At 44.9% G+C, this 18702-nt stretch overlaps 1 protein-coding gene across 5 annotated transcripts in view; it reads right to left on the bottom strand.

Moving 5' to 3' along the window:
• Window positions 1-18702, bottom strand: part of ASTN2 (astrotactin 2) — a 669461-nt gene that overhangs the window by 23510 nt on the left and 627249 nt on the right. For all 5 annotated transcript variants that reach the window (XM_079961923.1, XM_079961924.1, XM_079961925.1 and 2 more), the window contains one exon: window positions 18363-18504. In XM_079961923.1, coding sequence (XP_079818049.1) covers window positions 18363-18504 — 142 coding nt within the window. The remainder of the gene's footprint in view (window positions 1-18362; window positions 18505-18702) is intronic.

Genomic DNA, 18702 nt, shown 5'->3' with positions numbered 1-18702 from the left:
TCTACACATGACAGACTAAGATGAATTCTATGTTTTAATAGTGAAGGCAAGCTCCAACCCCCAAGATTATACAGAAAACAAAGCCACATTCTTCACTGTAGTCATCAAAATCAGACCACAATTATGAAAAGGAAGATGAGCTTGGTTTCAAAACAGTCTGGTTTTTAAACTTCTCTTTTAATTGTTCATGGATTTAGTTAATTCTTGTTTTTAAAAAGGAATAATTTGTGAACAAGTATAATTAGGACTGTATGCAGCATTCTCTGTCCACGAGGGCAAGGGCTCTTTAAATGTTTCACAAGGAATACAATGCAACAGCTGCACTAGTGGAAACCTGTTGTGCAACAGATCACACTATCATTTGCACCACTAGGAACCTGCTTATACATTCTCTTGCACAACAGTGTTCTGCTGGTGCAAAACATTTCACAAGAAGAACAGATATACCTTATTGGCATCTGAAAAAGGTTGTCTATGGTATTAACCCAAGTGGGAGGTGCTGGAATCAATGTTTGAATGAAACCTTTATGAGCCTTGGGTTCAAAAGGAGGGTGGCAGATCCATGCCTATACACCAGGGGGACTGGTGGCAAGTATCTGTTGCTCCTGGTCTTTGTCAATGACTTGTTAGCAAAGGGAAGGGGGAAGAGAAGAGAATTGCTTCAAGCTTCTCCAACTTTGCTCTAGTGACAGGTGTATAACAGTTTCTTTGTGTGTACCCTGCTAGGCATGGTGGAGAAATTAGATTCAGTTCGCACTTTCCAAAACATGAAAACCAAAACACAGCCATTCTTAGTAAACTGTGCGTGCAATAAAAATAAATAAATAAATTGAGGTAAAGGTGAAAACAGGGGTGTAAAATGGGGCTGAAGAATAGAAGAAAGAAATGGCTTCAGAAATGGGGCTGGGAAGGTGCAAAGGGAGCTTAGTAGCTGCATGGTGTGGGAAGGGGAAGCTCTAGGGGATTCATGTGGGGACAGTGGTGGTTAGAGGGATACAGCCCCTAGAGGTACATCACAAATATATATTCACACTTAATCCTTTCAAGATGTTTCATAGGAAGCAATTCATACATTAGATAAATAAATTTAAGAAGATAGTTAAGAGTTGCCGGAGCTCAAACTGGGAGACTTTGGGTTTGTGTACAGCTGTCCCATATGGTGAATCACCAAACTGCACATTTCTGCATCTGTCTCAGTAATTTAGTTTCCTTCAGGATATGGAGTGAGCCCACACAGGCTGGCCATTAGGTCCTCCTGAACAAGAATATTAGAGGGCTTCCTGGTCATTTGAGCAGACCTTGAGTTATTTTGCAGGAGGGATTCTATCACATGCCGGAAATGCAAGTTTGCACAATTAAAAGTATAAAAAAGAGTTTTGTCACAACAAATCTACTTTTTAAAAAAAACTGGGGTTTTTTTTTGTTTTTTTGTTTACAGTCATGAAAGTGACAGGGCACTGCACTAAATGCTGGATAAATAGCTGATTGACCTAAAGACTTATAATGTCTGCAAAAACACATAAGAATGAACACACAATAAAGAGGGGACATCATATTATCTCCATGTAAGCTTTGTACAAGCAAATCAAAGTGAATAATCACTAAACATGTCAACTGGCGGTACCCCGTTTTGTGCTACTAGGTCATCTTCAGATCTGGCATGTTACTGTATCCCTTTCATTGCTCTACCTATTCTTTATCTTTGGGGTCAGACTTCCCTTTGGTTCCAGATCACCTCAAACCATTGCCCCGTGGTCCAGACAAACTTGTGTGAAGACAGCACAGCTGTTTAAGCTGCAGTGGACTGATCACACTAACAACGTTTCTGGTTGTAGGGTATAAAACTGGGAGAAGGGTGATATGTCAGTGATTTGGGGGGATGGTGGGAAAGGTCACCAGAGCTCTTTACAGTTCTAATTGGCTGGTGGGTGCCATTTTCTTTCCCCCATAATGTTTATTGGAATGGGGCATTCTGGGAAAGACAAAATGACAGCTGTCAGCTGATGAGTACTGCAAGAATCTCCTGTGTCTTTCGCCTCACCCTCAAAATGGCAAAAGGGAGGAAGTGGTTCTGCTCCCTCTTAACCCTACAACTCTACCACCAAATTCAGGCTAAACGGTTGAACTGTTGAAAACTTAGCCAAGACCTAGTTTCAAATCGAATAGGCAAAGAATGTGAATACTTGGATTGCCTCTATCATTGCAGATTTCATGGGTTGCACAACAAAAGCACAGTATTATGTATGGATGCTAATGTCTCTTGTTTGAGGAATTCTTTCCCCCAACTTCCTGACATGGGAGGGTTCCTATTTATACAAATAGTTTGATTTTTTTTTTTTTTTTTTAATGCAGTCTCAGAAACCAGACAGACAGAAAAGGGAAACCCACAGGGGGATATGATCCCGGCAGAAGTATGTGCCGCCTCTGACCAAGAAAACATCCTCTTGTGGCAGCACCACAAAATATGAGAGCTTAACTGATTGCAAAACCAAAGAACAAAGTGACATGGTCGGATGGAGAAAGGAATGCGAAATCTTGGAAGCTTCCGGAAGAGCACCCAGCAACCCCAAACCACCCCTGGCTGTGCAGTGAACCGATGCCTCCAGCTGGGCAGTGCCAGGCTGAATGCAGAAGAACATCCTTTTGGGTCCAGCCCAGCTGTCCAAGCAGCCAAACATCCTGCCTCTGAGGGGAGGGAACAGATGTTACTGTGGAAGTGCTCAGTGGCACCTGGCCAATCATGGAGTGCTCTGGGTCTTAACTGAGATTTGCTTCAAGTTCCTGGGCAATTAAGGCTTTGGGGACTGTCCTCAGCTGAATAAAGTAAACCTGGGTGAACCTGACTAATGGCCACTGATGCTTCCCAAAGAAAATGTGAACAAGTCTTTTTCCAGCAAGGCTGGAGGAAGAGTTCTTTTAACTGAAGCTTGAGCTTTGAGGATTGGAAATGAATTGATTGCTTCTTACAGGAACAGTACAGGTGGCTTGGTTCAGCCGAATCAGCATGAAGCTGAAAGGGTGTGACAGTATAATTCAGAGGCTGCTGTGGATAAGGGAGAGGTTGGTGTCAGATTCTGTCTTTGTGCAATGGCAAGGCAGAAAGGCTTCTTGGAATTCTCCACCCCTATTTGTGGGCAGAAAAACAAATGAAGTCCATTAGAAGAAGCCTTTCTAGTCCATCATTCTGTTCTTACAGTGGCCAAATGGATTATTTATATGGGTCAGGAAGCATCACTCGACTCCTTATGGCCTATTGCTTTCTTGGCTGATATGGCTGCCATTCCCACCTCACCCCCACATTGCCCAGAGCTGGGTAATGGCACACAAGGCTGAACCTCCTGCTCTTGCTCCCTTGAGGTTGCCAGTTCAATACCCAATGCAGCTCAAAAATCTAGACATTAAATAATTTTGTTTCATAGCAATCCAAACAGTTGCAAGAGGCAGAAAGAATAAAAATCAGCACTTCAACTGATCCTGGATGCTCCCTTAATTATCCCTAATTATTTGTTCCACAACCATGAATGCTGTTTTGAATACCATCTTTCCAAGTAAGGACTCAATGGAAGAGCAGGATAGTGCACACCCCGGAAATGATCTCTTTCAGCTTCTGCCTTCTGGAAGAAGGTACAGGGTTATAAAGACTAGGACTAGCCGCTTGAGAAACAGTTTCTATCCAAATGCGATTCTGGTTTTAAACGCAGTGTAAGGAGTCTCTATGGGAGTGTATTGTATTTTAAAAATGGGGTATCAGAGTTTTTAGGGGGCTAACCAGGTTGGGATAGCTGGGATAGCAGGCTTGTTGGTTTTGAATGTCTTATGTAGATTCCCCCCCCCCCAATTTTGTTGTTCTGTATGGGACAATGACAATAAAGATTATCGTATCATATTGTTCAAATGGGGTTGTAATTATGCCATTTCCCTGCATATGCTTCCTTGTTATGTGTCTTCCCAAATGAACACAATGTGAAACCATTTTTCGATTCTGTCTGCATTTCAGCGAGAAACATACAGCATGGGATGCCAATCTAAACCTTGGCCCATCCTGTTAACCATCCCTCTGATAGCTGTGGACATAGGAAACATCTGTTTTAATATTGCTCAGTCGTGGGAGAAAACCCATTGGGTGGTCTCAGGAGACTGAGCCAAATTCCCCCTGGAAGGGGTTGTTATTGAGATGCGATGCCCACCATCCGCTTCCCTATCAGCCCTGTGCTGGGGCCGCTGGCACAGCAGCATCACCCCCACGATAACTGTGGTGGAAACATTGGGTCTCAAAAACCTTGAGTTGTAAGAATGCCTTGCGCAGCTGGGATGGGTCCAAGGGTTGCTATCAAAGCCTGATAAGCGGCGGTAGCAGCTGGACTTGGAAGCGAGTGGGAACGAAGGGGCAGCAAACACGCAATGTTTTGCGTAAATGGGAGATTAGATGGAAAATGGAGGTCTTTTTTCAGTTAGAAAAGGGAAAAAGAAAAAAAAGCAGGATGGGGGGAAGTAAGCAAGAGCACCCTTCTGGAGGTTGAACAGAAATGCTGCAAAAAACAAAACCCTGCAGGGCAAATAGAACACATACTGCAGGTGTCAGTGAGGAGGTCCTTTAATATAGATAACTGATTCTTGGGTCACGCTGTTACCTTGTCCTGGGAGAGCTGCTTTGGACCACCTCAGAGCCTAGGCTTGCAGGCTCTCCTTTGCTCAGGGAAATGGATCTGTAAAAGTGTTCATTCAAGGCCAGCTTAGAAAAATAAGTGTGTGTTTCTTTGTTCTGTGTTTTCTGCATCACAAAACGACACACTTCAACCACAAGAAGAAGAACAACAAGAATGTATCAATAATAATGGCTAGAGTAATGCAGGTGGATTTTGCATTCTGAAACTGATGAAGGTTGCTCCCAGGTTGACAGTATTTTGCTGGAGGGATTCAAACACATGACAGAAATATAGGTTTGCACAACTGAAGAGAATTAGCAAAACAAATTCACTTTAACAACAACAATAAAGAAGTTAGGAAAGAGAGGAGGCATGCACTGAAAAGTTGGGATGAACCGATGCTTAATTGGAAGGTGCATAACCACCAGGATCACTGCTTACGGTCATATAACCTCCCTTCAAACTAAGCTGAAACAAAGACTCTGTGAGGACTGGATGCCATCTAAGCTCCGTATAAGCTTTGTGCAAGCAAATCAGGATGGGTGGTCAATAAATAGGTTGCCTAGAGGAGCCTGAAGGCAAATAGTGTTGTTCCCCCTCCCTCTGCATCTTCTAAGGAGGTGGGGCATGGGCAGAACAGGGAACATACATAAATTGGCACTGTGGTCTAAACCACAGAGCCTAGGGCTTGCCCGATCGGAAGGTCAGTGGCTCGAATCCCCACGACGGGGTGAGCTCCCATTGCTCGGTCCCTGCTCCTGCCAACCTAGCAGTTCAAAAGCACGTCAAAGTGCAAATAGATAAATAGGAACCGCTCTGGCGGGAAGGGAAACGGCGTTTCCGTATGCTGCTCTGGTTTTGCCAGAAGCGGCTTAGTCATACTGGCCACATGACCTGGAAGCTGTACGCCGGCTCCCTCGGCCAATAAAGCGAGATGAGCGCCGCAACCCCAGAGTCGGTCACGACTGGACCTAACTGTCAGCGTCCTTTACCTTTAAGGATGGCTCTGTGGTAGAGATGGGGGAGAAAGGCAAACCTACCAAACATGCTTTTTGAAGCAATACACAAACCAAAATCCACCATTCTTCAAAATTTGGCTCACTTTGACTGAAGAACTGCATTCAGCCAAGAAATGCACACAGATTCAGGTGAGGTGCGCTTATAAATGCATATATTACTGATCACTTTCCTCTTCCAACAAGCCATCTAAATTGAGAACTTTCCCAGTCTGCATTTGTACTGAGATGGTTCTTAACATGTTTTATTGTTTTAACACTTGTTGCTTGCTGTGCTAGGCTCCTTTTAGGAGGAAGGCTGGGCCATAAATTTAATAAATTGTATTAGGGAAAATAACCTACCAACGTGCTTTACATCAGAGGAAATTGCTTTGCACAAGAAAAGTTGTATATTAGGCAAAATTGCATACAGAAAAGTGTATATTTGGAGAAATTCACACTAAACTGCTGATGAATTTTCCTGAGATCTTTTTTTATAAGAAAAATGCAATTGATGTGGAAATATGGGGAACTGAACTCAAGACTGGAAAAATGAAAAACTGAAATTGCTGGTGTTGCCCATTCCTGCTCAATAGTAGAGCACATAGCTTTGCATGCAGAAGATGCCAGGTTCATTTAGCACTAAACTAAATGTGCCAGTGATCTGATAGTGTAAAGCGGCTGTGTATTCATATTTTACAAAGGAGGAGGGGACTTAGCCTTGTTCTCACAGCTTCTATGACACTGCCCTCTTGTGGGTTTGTGCTACAGAGTTCACAACTTTGAGAAGAAAAACAATGCTGTGCCTTTTTTGATATGCTGGCCAGCACAGCCGAATCCATGGGTACATTTCTCACCATTTGCTTTTCCTCACAACAGGAAGAACTAAATGCTGGAAAAAATGAAAAATTCAAACGACATCAACTCTACTCCATGGGGCAAGGGGAGGGAATCCTGCCACTTTAGCCTTAGCAGGAATGGGAATAAGGTTGCCAAACATCAATGAATACTCCTTCACTAAGGAGGATGCTATGGAATGAACACTTACGGGTTATGCAGAAAGTGAAATCACCAACAGCTTTTGCTGCCTCTGACTTAGATATCTCCCTCCCTCCACTCTCTTGGATAGATATAAGATTAAGGAAATGTTTTGTTTAATTACATTAGCTTGCTGGACATGAAGGAGGCACAGAAAAAAAAAGGAATTGAGATAAAACCAGTGAGTTGTTCTACCTCTGATGGAGGGTTAATGACTAATGAAGGGTTATTAAACTATCAACAGACAGAACTGCTAACATTTTGCAGAAAGGGAAGGCAATCAGCAATTTTCTCTTCTCCTTGGCTGGAATATATCTAAATGTCTCAGCTAATTTGTCCTCCCCACTTTAGTTCAAAGCCAAAATGATATCTCACTTGCTTTCCTTGTCCTCCTGCATCAGCCCAAGGCAGCACACACATCCACACTTTGGACATGGCTGGGGGCTGGGTGGAGAATTCTATGAGCTTCGTAACAAAAATGCAAAGAATGTTATTTCATTTGTGATGTTGTAAGGAAAAGTCCAAGTCTAAGTGTGTTGTGGGGAGCAGGAAGAAGGGGAACTTTAAAAGTTCAGCTTCTTTTCCTACTCTAAGAATTGGAGACAGGGCTATGAGACACATTCAAGAATGGCCCTACTATTAAAAATACATCAGGGGATGGGAAGCCTCTTTCTGTCTGAGGGCAACATTCTGGGCAACCTTTCAAGGTCCAGTGGTGGGCAGGGCTTGAGGCCAAAATGGGCAGAGCAACACACATACATTTGTACTGTAGGTCAGCTTTCATGCTCACACATACACATCTTCATTCAGACAAGCCGGAGTTCAAGGTCACGTTCCAGCCAGCCAGGAAAACTTGGTGGTACGAAGCAGAGACAAGAAGGATGGTGGTGACTGAGAGTTCTGAAAGGGCTAGGTGTGATCAGGATTGGCTTACAGCAGCAGTTAAGATCAATGGTTGCCCTGACTGCCAATGAACTTAGCTTGGGAGCCTATGACAGCAATGAATGGCAAGGGGACAATTTTGAAAGTTCTGACGGACCATACATACTACAAAGTTATGGATCTCCAGGATTCAGTCCTGGTCCATAGAACATGGTGGTAGAAAGTTTCCTGCATGAGGGGACTGAGCAAAGAGAGTCCTTCTGGGCTCTTGGTTTGTTCTCTTTATCTGACCCAACTTGATGGCTGTGTATAGTGAAAACCTCCAGCTTGCTGGTGTAATTAGGCCCAACATGGGTTCCTGTTTGGCCCACAAAGCTATTTCCCCCTCCCACACCACACCCACCTGTCTACACCTGACCTCATACGTGACACTAGGTGTAGGACTTAAAGTGGGAGCTTAAAGTGAGCTTCTCAGTGTTCCCCTGCCAGTGAAGTACCTTGATCAGCATGGACAGGGAATCACACTGGGATCTGCTGCATTGGGTGTCATAAAGAATTTTCTAGTGTAGCCACGGGGGCTTGATATGAGCACTGTTTGGCACTGACAGTGCACCTTTAAAGGGGCTTAATGTGAGCCATGCAGGTGCAGGTTGAATGCAAATGGAGGTTCACAAAGTGGCGATAGCAAGTCCCTTTGAAGTTGTCCCCCTGATGTCACAATGACACCAGGTAACTGGTGAGTGGGCAGAACCGCTTGCCAAAGTTGGCCTGTGGGGAGAAAGTTCCCCACTCCTGATGTGGAGTAAATGCATGTTTGCCAATGTGCACAAAATCTCAGAGCTCGAAGGGGTCATGAAAGGCCATGCAGCCCAGCATTTTGCTCAATGCAAGGATTCCAGAGAGACAGCATTGCCAACCAATGGCTGCTAATCTCTGCCTAGAGAACATCAGCAAAGTGAGAAAGCCTGGTTGCCTTCAGGAACTGTTTCAATGGGCAAACTGTTCTTACCATCTAAAAGATCCTCCAAATGCTCTGTAACTTAAGCCTGCTAGAGTACAACACGGTGCATTTCCTTTTTGAGATCTCCTGGCCCACTGCCATCCAAACAACACAACCTTCCTTTTCTCTGCTGCCTGCAAAGGAGCAAAACGACACTGGCCGAGGCAGTGAAGGCTTCCAAGATATTGTCTCCTGGAGGTAATGATGCATGACTGTATGATCACACCTTCCCCCAGCAGTGCCTCTTAGACATGCTTGCACAGTGGGGCAGGTCAGCTCCACAGTGAAGTAGCCAATCTGGCCCAGCACAGAGAAATGTGCAGCAGGAGGTTGAAGGACTGAGGTCTCCCATGAGATAGCTTCTGCATTATTTCCAGTAACATGTAGGCCAGCGCTTGGCAGAAGCACCAGAAATTAGGAAGGTCGTGCAGGAATGTAAATAAAGCAAAATACTGGGATTTAATCTAACCTACAGCTAATGTAGTCTTGAAGCAGGAACTCTGCGGCAACTGACAGTTCTCCTCCGCCTGTATTGTTGGAAGGAGAGGAGTGGGTTGCAGAAAGAGATGGAGTGGGGCATGATATCTCCCTCTCCTGAAAAAAAATCCTTACTCCATTCTCTCAGCATCCAGTTTCTGGCTCCAGTTCTAGGAACACTGAAGTAGGTTCAATAGGCTGACAACTCATAGAAGTGCATTGTTTAGAAGGAAGTGAGTGGAAAGGAACAGCCTCTCCTGGTATAGGGCAGCTAACTTATGTACATGGTGGGCTGAGGCTCATGGGCACAGCATCTGTCTGAAGAAGGTCCCAACATCTCCAGGTAGGGCTGAGAAAGACTTCCTTGTCTGAAATTCTGGAGAGCTGTTGGCCAGTCAGTGTAGACATTACTGAGCTTCCTTGGCTTATACACCCTTCAACCTACCACGCTAAATACTGATATATTTTTGGTTCCAACTCCAAAATACTGAAATTGATTTGGAAAAGGAGTGTGGAGCACTGGGGAAATATGGCAAGCAATCAGAAGAGAGAGCAGGAACTGGGGTACTATCTGTTCTTCTAATCTCTTTTAGCGCCCCCCCCCAATATTGCTTAGCAGGGAGTGCTTTCTGGCAATGATCCCCCCCCCACAATACCTGTTACCTAATTCTTTCAGCCAGAGGTGGCAAGGATTGAAGTTTTCTGAATGCAGAGCAGGTGGCCCGAGGATTTAGCCAGAAGGAGCTGACCTTTATGAGCCTTTTCTGCAGGAAGAGCCTCCATTTCTCATCCCAGTTAGACAACAGCCTTGCTAGCTTGTTCAGAGACATCTCTCAAATAATGGGCTAAGGAGAACAGAGGCCTTTAGAAGCCTCTGCTGCCCAACACAACAACCACTGCTTCCATTAAAGGAGGCCCAAAGACTGGCATGCTGGGACCCAGTTTATGGGCCTCTCCAAGTGCAAATAATTTACTACTACTACTATTATAAATTTACTACTGCATACTGCTGGCAGGCTTGACACCTTACAGTTACATAGGAAGCTGAGTCAGATTGCTGGGTGCATCTAGTTCAGTAATATCTATGCTGACTGGCAACAGCTCTCCAGGGTTTCACAGGAGTCCAACCTGGAGATGTCATGGATTGAACGTCAGACCTTCTGCAGGCAAAGCAGCATTCCTTCTACTGCTCACCCCCTCTCAGAGGTTCCCCCACTTCCAAAGAAACTGCAATTGAAAATAGAGGAGGGAGGGAGGGTCCAGGCCCTCATTGAGCAGAATAAGCTCAAATTCTGCAGGTCTGGCTTGCCACTTTTTGAAGCAAGTAAAATTAAACCATCTGAAGAGTGGGGAAGAATGGTGCATGGGACAATTAAGGTCATTAGTGGGTATGCATAGCATTGCACTGTTAGACTTCCATTCCATTTACACATGTTATCTGTGTGATCTCCCCTTCCCTAGCTGATACTCGACACATGCTGCCTCTGACAGTGCAGGTGGAACACAGCCTATGTAGCTAGTAGTAATTGATGCAGCAGCTCTGGAGGAACCTGTTTCTCTCCATTATGTTACTGGGCTACAACTCCCATGAGCCCCAGCCAACCAATGTTCAGGGATGCTGGAATATGTAGTCATATTGAGGGACACAGGTTCTCCAAGCCCTAATCTACAGGTAAGACGGCTCCAACATGAAAGAGAACATATTTTTGCCAAACTGCTTTTTCGTAAGAGAGAGTGAAAGCATGGGGGAGGGGAAGAGAATAATGTTTTTGTTTATTTCTTTAAAATGATAGTCTAAAAAAGCAGAGAAATCAATCAGCCTCTGTTTGTTTGTTTGTTTGTTTGTTTGTTTGTTTGTTTGTTTGTTTTCAGAAACCTCAAGCCCAGCTTTGATCTGAGGAAGGAAATAGGCTTGGGGAAGGGAAGGGAAGAGGGAAAGAGTCAGTCAGTTGCAGACTAATTACCTGAGGTAAGTCGAAGCAGGATGATTCAAATGGACCGTAGGTTAGATAATATTGATGGAATCCACATAGGTTTCTGAAGCAACCCCCTTCTGACTTTAGATCGTATTATTCAAATTGGGGCTGGGTTTGGGGCACAGGACAATACAGTCCAGCATGCCTGAGAGGTGGCTGCAAAACAAAAGTCTCCTGAGGGGGAAAAAAGTTTCCTGAGGGAAAGGGAAGGGCTCTGGTGAAAGGTAGAGTATGTGTTTCTCTTTTCCTTACTGGTGAAAGCAAGTGGTGGAAGCAAATAAGCAATGGGGAAGTCATTTGGGAATAGGGAGGAAATGAGAGAGAGGCCAAAACAAAAACACACCTCTTGAGCCTCTGTTTCTGAGATGTTTGCAGAGGTTCAGAGCACAGCGCTGGCCTCACGTTCCACAGCTTAGGCTGTTGTCACTTTTGAAGTGTTGGGAAACTGGAGGAACCTATGCTTCCTTTTCAACTGTGTCTGATATGAAGCTCTCTCTCTCTCTGTATGTGTGTGAATGTTTATGGGCTGTATTTTGGACAGATTTTGGACAGCCACTGGAACTGTCATCCATCAATGCTTTTGGGGATGGTGACACTTTAGAGAGGTGAAGGCAGCATCAACTATAAGCTTTTTTGGATGCTGTGGGTTGGATGCTGCAACAGAACTAACATCAAAGCACCTCTGGGAGTGGAGAGGCCTTCAGGATGTCTTGAGAAGGCTACTCATTTTTAGGACTGCACACATCTGTTTGATGCTGATGCCAGCATGCTCCTTTTCCTCAGTTCCTGCTCCCTCACTTCCTCTCACTATTGCCTCTAGATATCTCATGTACCCCTACTATTCCACTATTCTGCAGGCAGGACAAATAAATCAGTGCACTCAAAGGCAGCATACCTATCAACCAGTGAGAACCAAAATGGTATCTGGATTATAGCCAACTAGGTTTTACTTAAGGTAGACCCACTGAAATTAAGTGACCTAAGTTAGCCATGTGCATTAATTTAAATGGGTCAAATCTGAGTGTGACTAATGTTGGTCCTCTGCTAGAGGTAATTTGCTAGGGCAGGTGGCTATGTGCTTATTGCAATGTTCCCCCCCAAAAAAGGTAAAAAAGAACAAATCTGTGTGTGTGTGTGTGTGTGTGTGTGTGTGTGTGTTAAGCACATTTAAATAGACAAGTGCAGCTGCAGCAATATCTTCCAGGATACCACATTCAATTCACCTTCTCATTCGGTTCTCTATCCCATCCTCCCCCAACCATTAGTTGGCATTTTGTGGTCACTGAGGATGATTAGTTCACATTTGGCTGTTTTGAAGCTGCCTCCCAAACACTCTTAGGTTCATCCTGCAAATCTTGGCATTTCCTCAAGCTCCCAGATGGTGCTAGGCACCAATTCCAATCACAGACAGTACAGCCAGAGGTTCAGGATGATGGGATGATGGGAATTGTAGTCTGGTGTAGATAATACTACAAAGGATGAACTGATTGCCCTGACACTATAATGCAGCTTCATGTATTTAGATATCCATATCTATGTCAGTGTTGAACCCTGTCCTTGAACCCAAGGTCTCCTCCTTAAAGGAGGAAGGAGAGCAGAACCCTTCAGCAGATTTCCATGTTGCCAATGACCTTGAGAAGCCATCAGATCCAAACATCCCAACACCAGGGCTGGACACCTCCACAAAAGCTGCCTGAGTTCATGGCTGGCTCTCAGACCCCTCCCCTCATCTCCCCCAAGGCTACAGAAGCAGAGGAAACAGTGAGCAGCAGCCCAAGTGCCCAGCTAGTTGCCTATGAGGCTGTTTGGGAGGAAGGGGAGGTGCATGGAAACATCTGCTTGGATCAGGGGTTGACCCTAAGCCATGAAAGGTGGAGTTCCTGAACTAGCTCTCAGTCTGGGTTGTTTCATTACTGAAGCGACATCTCTCACCCCAGCTCCAAGCTCCAGCCTTCCTGAACTGGGAAACTGACATTCTTTTATACCAGTTGTTGTCATCACAGAGCACAGCAGAGAACATGCCAAATGGTTTTAAAGATATTCCTTTTACGGCTGCCTCCACACCGGCTTCTTGGCCATTTGGCTCATGGTAACACTAAGGTTACTCTGAAGTGTTTTGCTTGTGATTTGATGTTGCCAGTGATAACAAGAACATTTGGCATGAAATCATTCCCTTTGGACACATTTAGCTTTTCAGCATCATCCATGAAGGGAGGACTGCCGTCAGAGGAAGAAAAAAGGCACATATAGGAATGAAAGAGAAGGGTATGGCTATCAGTGGCTACTAGCAGTGGCAGAGAACAGGTGGGGGCAGGGCTGGCACATGTCCTGGGGGTGTGGCACACTGCCCCCAGGGGTGTGGCATGCAGTTTGGGGGTGGGGCACGCTGCCTGCAGGGGCGGGGTGCCCAGTGAAGGTGGGGTGGCAGCTGCGATGGCACCCTACTGGGATTGCGCTGCCAGGGGTGGTGTGCTCCCCCCGCACTCCTCTTCCTCCGCCAGTGGCTACTGGCCGCTATGGCTATCTTCTATCTCCACTGTCAGAGGTGGCCTGCCTCTAAATATCAGTTGCTAGGAGTCACAAATGGGCAGAGGGCTTTTGCACTCAGGTCTTGTTTGTGAGTTTTCCAGAGGCATCTGGTTGGCCACTGTGATAACAGGATGCAGAACTATGAGGGGCCACTAGGCTGATCCAGCAGGGCTCTTACTGTGTACCTATGTTCTTAGGACACCTTCGAAGGTGCCCAGGAGATAATTGGTTGTCTAACATATTTTGAGCCCCATTGGCTGCACATACTCTGTGTTGATGAAGAAGTTCAACAATGTGGTGGTCCTGTGAAAAGGTGAAGGGATTTGGGGAAATGATATATAATGAATCAAAAAGGATCCTTTTTGCTAGGAATAATGGGGACAGAAGTCCAAAAAAGCTGACTATTTATTTATGTACCCAAGAACAGCAGCTAGAGCTTTATATGCACAGAGGTGGAATGAGGAAGGATTATCAACGAAGCGGAAATGGCTTATGAAACTGATGGACTCATGCTGAAATGGTGAAATTAACTGCCAAATTAAGAGGACATAACAACAAAGTTGAAATATATATATATATAGTCCAGTAGCACCTTAGAAACCAACTAGGTTTATTCTGGGTATAAGCTTTCGTGTGCATGCACACTTCTTCAGATACACACTTCTTCAGATACACACGAAAGCTTATACCCAGAACAAACTTAGTTGCCACCGGACAGTTTTTATATATTTTTATACATTTCAACTACGTCAGACCAACACGGCTACCTACCTGAATAATGACAAAGTGTTTAAGGAGGAATGGAGACCATTGATGGATTGTCTATAAATGCATCAGCCATACATGAAGTTGCTGCAATCAGTCTGGCCCCACCCTCCTATGCCCTCCACCCAGGTGGAATAGGCCTGCAAATAAGCGGGTCCCCAAGAGTCATAGCTGAAAAGTTCCAGGGGTATGGTGGGGGCAGGATGGGGCAAGGGAGGCAGGCCCCTATTCCAAATTCCATTCCATTCCAAATTCCATTCAGCTCTGTCACATGACTTAGCAACCCAGTGAAAGTTACACTGGCAAAAAGGACACAGTAAGCAAAACTATTTTCCATCTGCCAGGCTTGGGCCAGCTCAGTCTGAACAGAGTTTAGAACAGGGATTAGCTCCAGTGGCACAATTTACCCTGGTGTAAATCACACTGACTTCCTATAGCTTGTATTATTCTGACAGATAATGCACCATGCAGACTGATAGATTTATAGAAAACTAGATATCTATAATCGATTAGAACACACACACACACACACACACACACACACACATACACACGTAACATTTCCATTTGTTGCTCCACCCACTTTTCTGCTCACTTTTGCCTCACCACTGACAAGTGGGCCCCAGAAGGGAATGTGGCCCTCAGGCTGAAATTGTTTCTATCTCCCTTCTGTATTCTGTTTATGGAATTTAAAAACGTTATTGTTAACCGCCCTGAGAACATTGTTGCTGAGTGGTATATATGGATAGAGTTAACAAATAAATAAGTCCAACGGGGGGAATTAATTCTCATGCCACATGTATCACAAAGGGCAAGCCTACGCTGTGCTGCTTCCTTTCAATGTATTTGGGAGGGGAAAGGAAACAACCTCACCTCTTCCTCCTCCCCCTCCTTTTCTTGTACCACTGGCAACTGAGGAGTCAGCAACAGACCCTCCAAGTGCCCCTATTTCCCAGGGTCACGCCTGATTTAGAGAAGTCATCTTGGTTTCTGGTTTGATCCTGGAATGTCCTGCTTTTCCTTAGGATGTCCCTATTTTCATTGGAGAAATGTTGGAGGGTATGGAGTTATTTGACTCCCGAGGTGTCCGATGGCAATCCTATATAGGGAAGGTTTGTTTTTTTAATGCTTAATGTTTAATTATGTTTTTATATATGTTGGAAGCTGCCCAGAGTGGCTGGGGCAACTTAGTAAGATGTGTGGGGTATAAGTAGTAAAACATGGGTAGGCAAACTAAGGCCCGTAGTCCGGATGCGGCCCAATCACCTTCTAAATCTGTCCCGCAGATGGTCCGGGGATCAGTGTGTTTTTACATGAGTAGAATGTGTCCTTGTATTTAAAATGCATCTCTGGGTTATTTGTGGGGCATAGGAATTTGTTCATCCCCCCCCCAAAAAAAAACAACAACACAAAAATATAGTTTGCCTCCCCACAAGGTCTGAGGAACAGTGGACTGGCCCCCTGCTGAAAAAGTTTGCTGACCACTGTAGTAAAATTATTGTTATGGAATGGGATGTTCCTATTTTCATCGGAGAAATGTTGGAGGGTATGCAGCAACTGATAGCGACTGAACAATTTACTAGAAGCAAATCACTGCCAGGTTGTGCTGTGTTTTCCACATTCATGCTGGGCACCTTTTCAGAACAGCCTGACTCTTAATATATACAATCAGAAGGGTTGTGTGTGTGTGTGTGTGTGCGCGCGCACACACACACACGCACATCTTTTTAAAAAGGAAACATTAAAAATTATTAAATGGCAAGCACGCATTAGAGCTGCCGTGCCTCGTAAACCAAAGTGTAATAAAGCCATTTCCTTTTTAAAGATCATGTCAACATATGTAATAGAGTTTGTAGGGGAGGCCTGAGAGTGGTGCTGGTGGGAGCCAATGGTTGTGGAGTTGGCTAGAGGTGCAGAAGGAAAGTATTAACAAAGCCTGAAAAGTTTGCCAGTGGTGGTAGATTTGCCAGTTCACAGGTTTAATTGCCTTTGCGGTTCCAAGCAGGGGGGAGAATTATTCATTCCAACAATGGGTTTTAATTATCCGAGGCTGCTCTGATATTCTCCTATTGTTTTCCAGGGTTGTCCCCCACCCCTTCCAAACATCTTTCCAGTCTAATGTTTCATTCTGTACTTCATGTCTTAAATCTCAGGGAAATTAAAGCACTCTTCTCTTCCATCAACCCCCGCCCCCAATATTTTACCAAGGAAGTTGTAAGAAAAATGACAGTCACAGCAGAAGGCTAATGCAGGGGGCCATCTCTCTGGACATCTAGATTCCTGGACTTGTTTTCCAAACATCAGAAGTGTCCTGCTAGATTAGACCAATGGCCCATCTAGTCCAGCATCCTGTTCTCACAGTGGCCAAACAGATGCTTCTTGGGAGCCTGAAAGTAGGACCTGAGCACTACAGCATTTTCCCCACTTGGGATTCCAAGCATTCAAAGACTCACAGACTCCAATGGAGGAGGTAACCCATTTTAGTAAGAGGATTGTCCAAACTGACAAAGCTTTTGACCTTAGCACCCAAGGCACTACTGAGCTGAAATCCATCCCCAGCTTGCAGGATGCAAACTTGGCAGGTGCATTTTAGCAATTTTGGTTGAAGGACAGGAGTGATTTGAGGTGGAACAGAAGTCCCCCCCCCAGCACCACATACTGGGTCCATTCTCTCAGGAAAGACCACAGCCAACAAAAACTGGTGCTTCCCTGATCCAAACTAACAAGACAGCCCAGAAGGATGCCACAGTCAATAGTATCAAAGGTCACTAAGGGCTCCATTCAAATTATCCGAGGCTCCATTCAAAACAACAGGGTCACATACCCCATATTCATTTACTAGTGTAAATCGTCTATGACCAGGGCTGTTTCCATGCCATACCATGAGCAAGCTGCTTGGAGGATACATTAAGAAAGTATCCAAATCAACACAATCAGATGGTGTCGTATATCCATCTTTGAATCTGCCCAATCTGTGGCATTAAATTTAGAAAGGATATGAGTGATTTTATTTGCATAATGCAATGCAGACTGGTCACCTTGGCTCTTTGGGGGCTCTCTTTATTATCTAACCAGGGCTAACCACCCATGAGGCAAGGTGTGGCAACTGCCTCAGGTGGCAGGATCCATAAGACAGCAGATCCTGAGGTAGATCTCTATTCCCCCCCTTCCCATTTTCCTGTTTTAGATTTTCACTCATCCCTTCTTTCCCGGCAGGGAGAGGAGAGCCCCAATTTGTGGTTCTCCTCAGGTGCCAAAATGTCTTGGGCCAGCCTTGTATCTAACTCCTAACTCAATGGCTCTTCACTACAGAAAAGATTTATGATGGCTGGCATTCTGCAGATGCAATGATGACAGAGAAGTAAGCTTTCTTTGCCACCACCATTGTCACATAGTAAGTCCTGTATTGGCTTTCTGTACATGTTCAGTTGCAATCATCACAAGCTTTCCTCCACCATTGGCCATTTCATAGTCTGCAGCTCCCTGGAGTACCAAGGAGCTGACTTAACTGTGATTGGATTAAGAACCTAAGGGAACAATTGCATTGATAGTTTTAGGGTTAAGTCTATTTTATTGTAAACCACTTTTCAGTTTATTTTGAGGGGAAAAGTGGTTCATTTCTAATTTAAAAGCAAATAATAGGACAGTTGCTTCTCTTCAGCCCTTTGTTGCTACTGCCATACAGAAAGTGGTTGTTGGTGCCAATTGGGACTGGTAGGGCGGAAGGCAGGGAGGCCAACAGTAGGTGGAGCCTGAGCAATGGCAGGCAGAGCCAGAGTCCATTAGAGGTAGAGGCAATTAATTTTGCTTTTGTTCACATCCTTCTCCCTTCTACAAAGCTGGGGCAAGGAGGAGGAAGCTGAGAGGAAGCACCACCCCTTGAACTAGTTGTCAGTAAGAAACAGACAGATGGTGACTGGCTAAGGACAGACTGAGGTTGGGTTGGGCAGTCTCCAATCCATACAGACTTTGAAATGCGAGAAGTAATGTGCACAAGACACTGGATGATCTTTTCCCCATGCCCCATGACTCCACCACACGACTCCTTCCTTACTTGTACAATCCATCAGGCTCCAGACACTTGAAAATGACGGAGTAGAGGCTTGTGTCAGGGATATCTCCATGGCTCCTTCCAGCAGCCACACAGGCAGCTCCAAGACCAGAGAGCAAATCATCAGCAAAGCTCAAGGACTCTCCTGCAGGCCAAAGAAAAGAAACACCTGAGAAACATTCATTTATTTACTTGACAGAGAAAACATATGCATGTGGTGGAGGAAGTGGTGAGGAGTTGGTTGTTGTTGGGTTTATTTTTCTTCCCCCATCTCCTGTAACTCTGGAACCTGAGGTCACTCAACTGAACCCATGAGCAGCAGATTCAGGACTGACAATACAAG

This window comes from Podarcis cretensis (assembly GCF_951804945.1).
Source record: "Podarcis cretensis genome assembly, chromosome: Z".
Classification (NCBI taxonomy): Eukaryota; Metazoa; Chordata; class Lepidosauria; order Squamata; family Lacertidae; genus Podarcis; species Podarcis cretensis.
The sequence above is the reverse complement of the archived record's forward strand: the minus strand, read 5'-3'. Positions and strand labels throughout refer to the sequence as shown.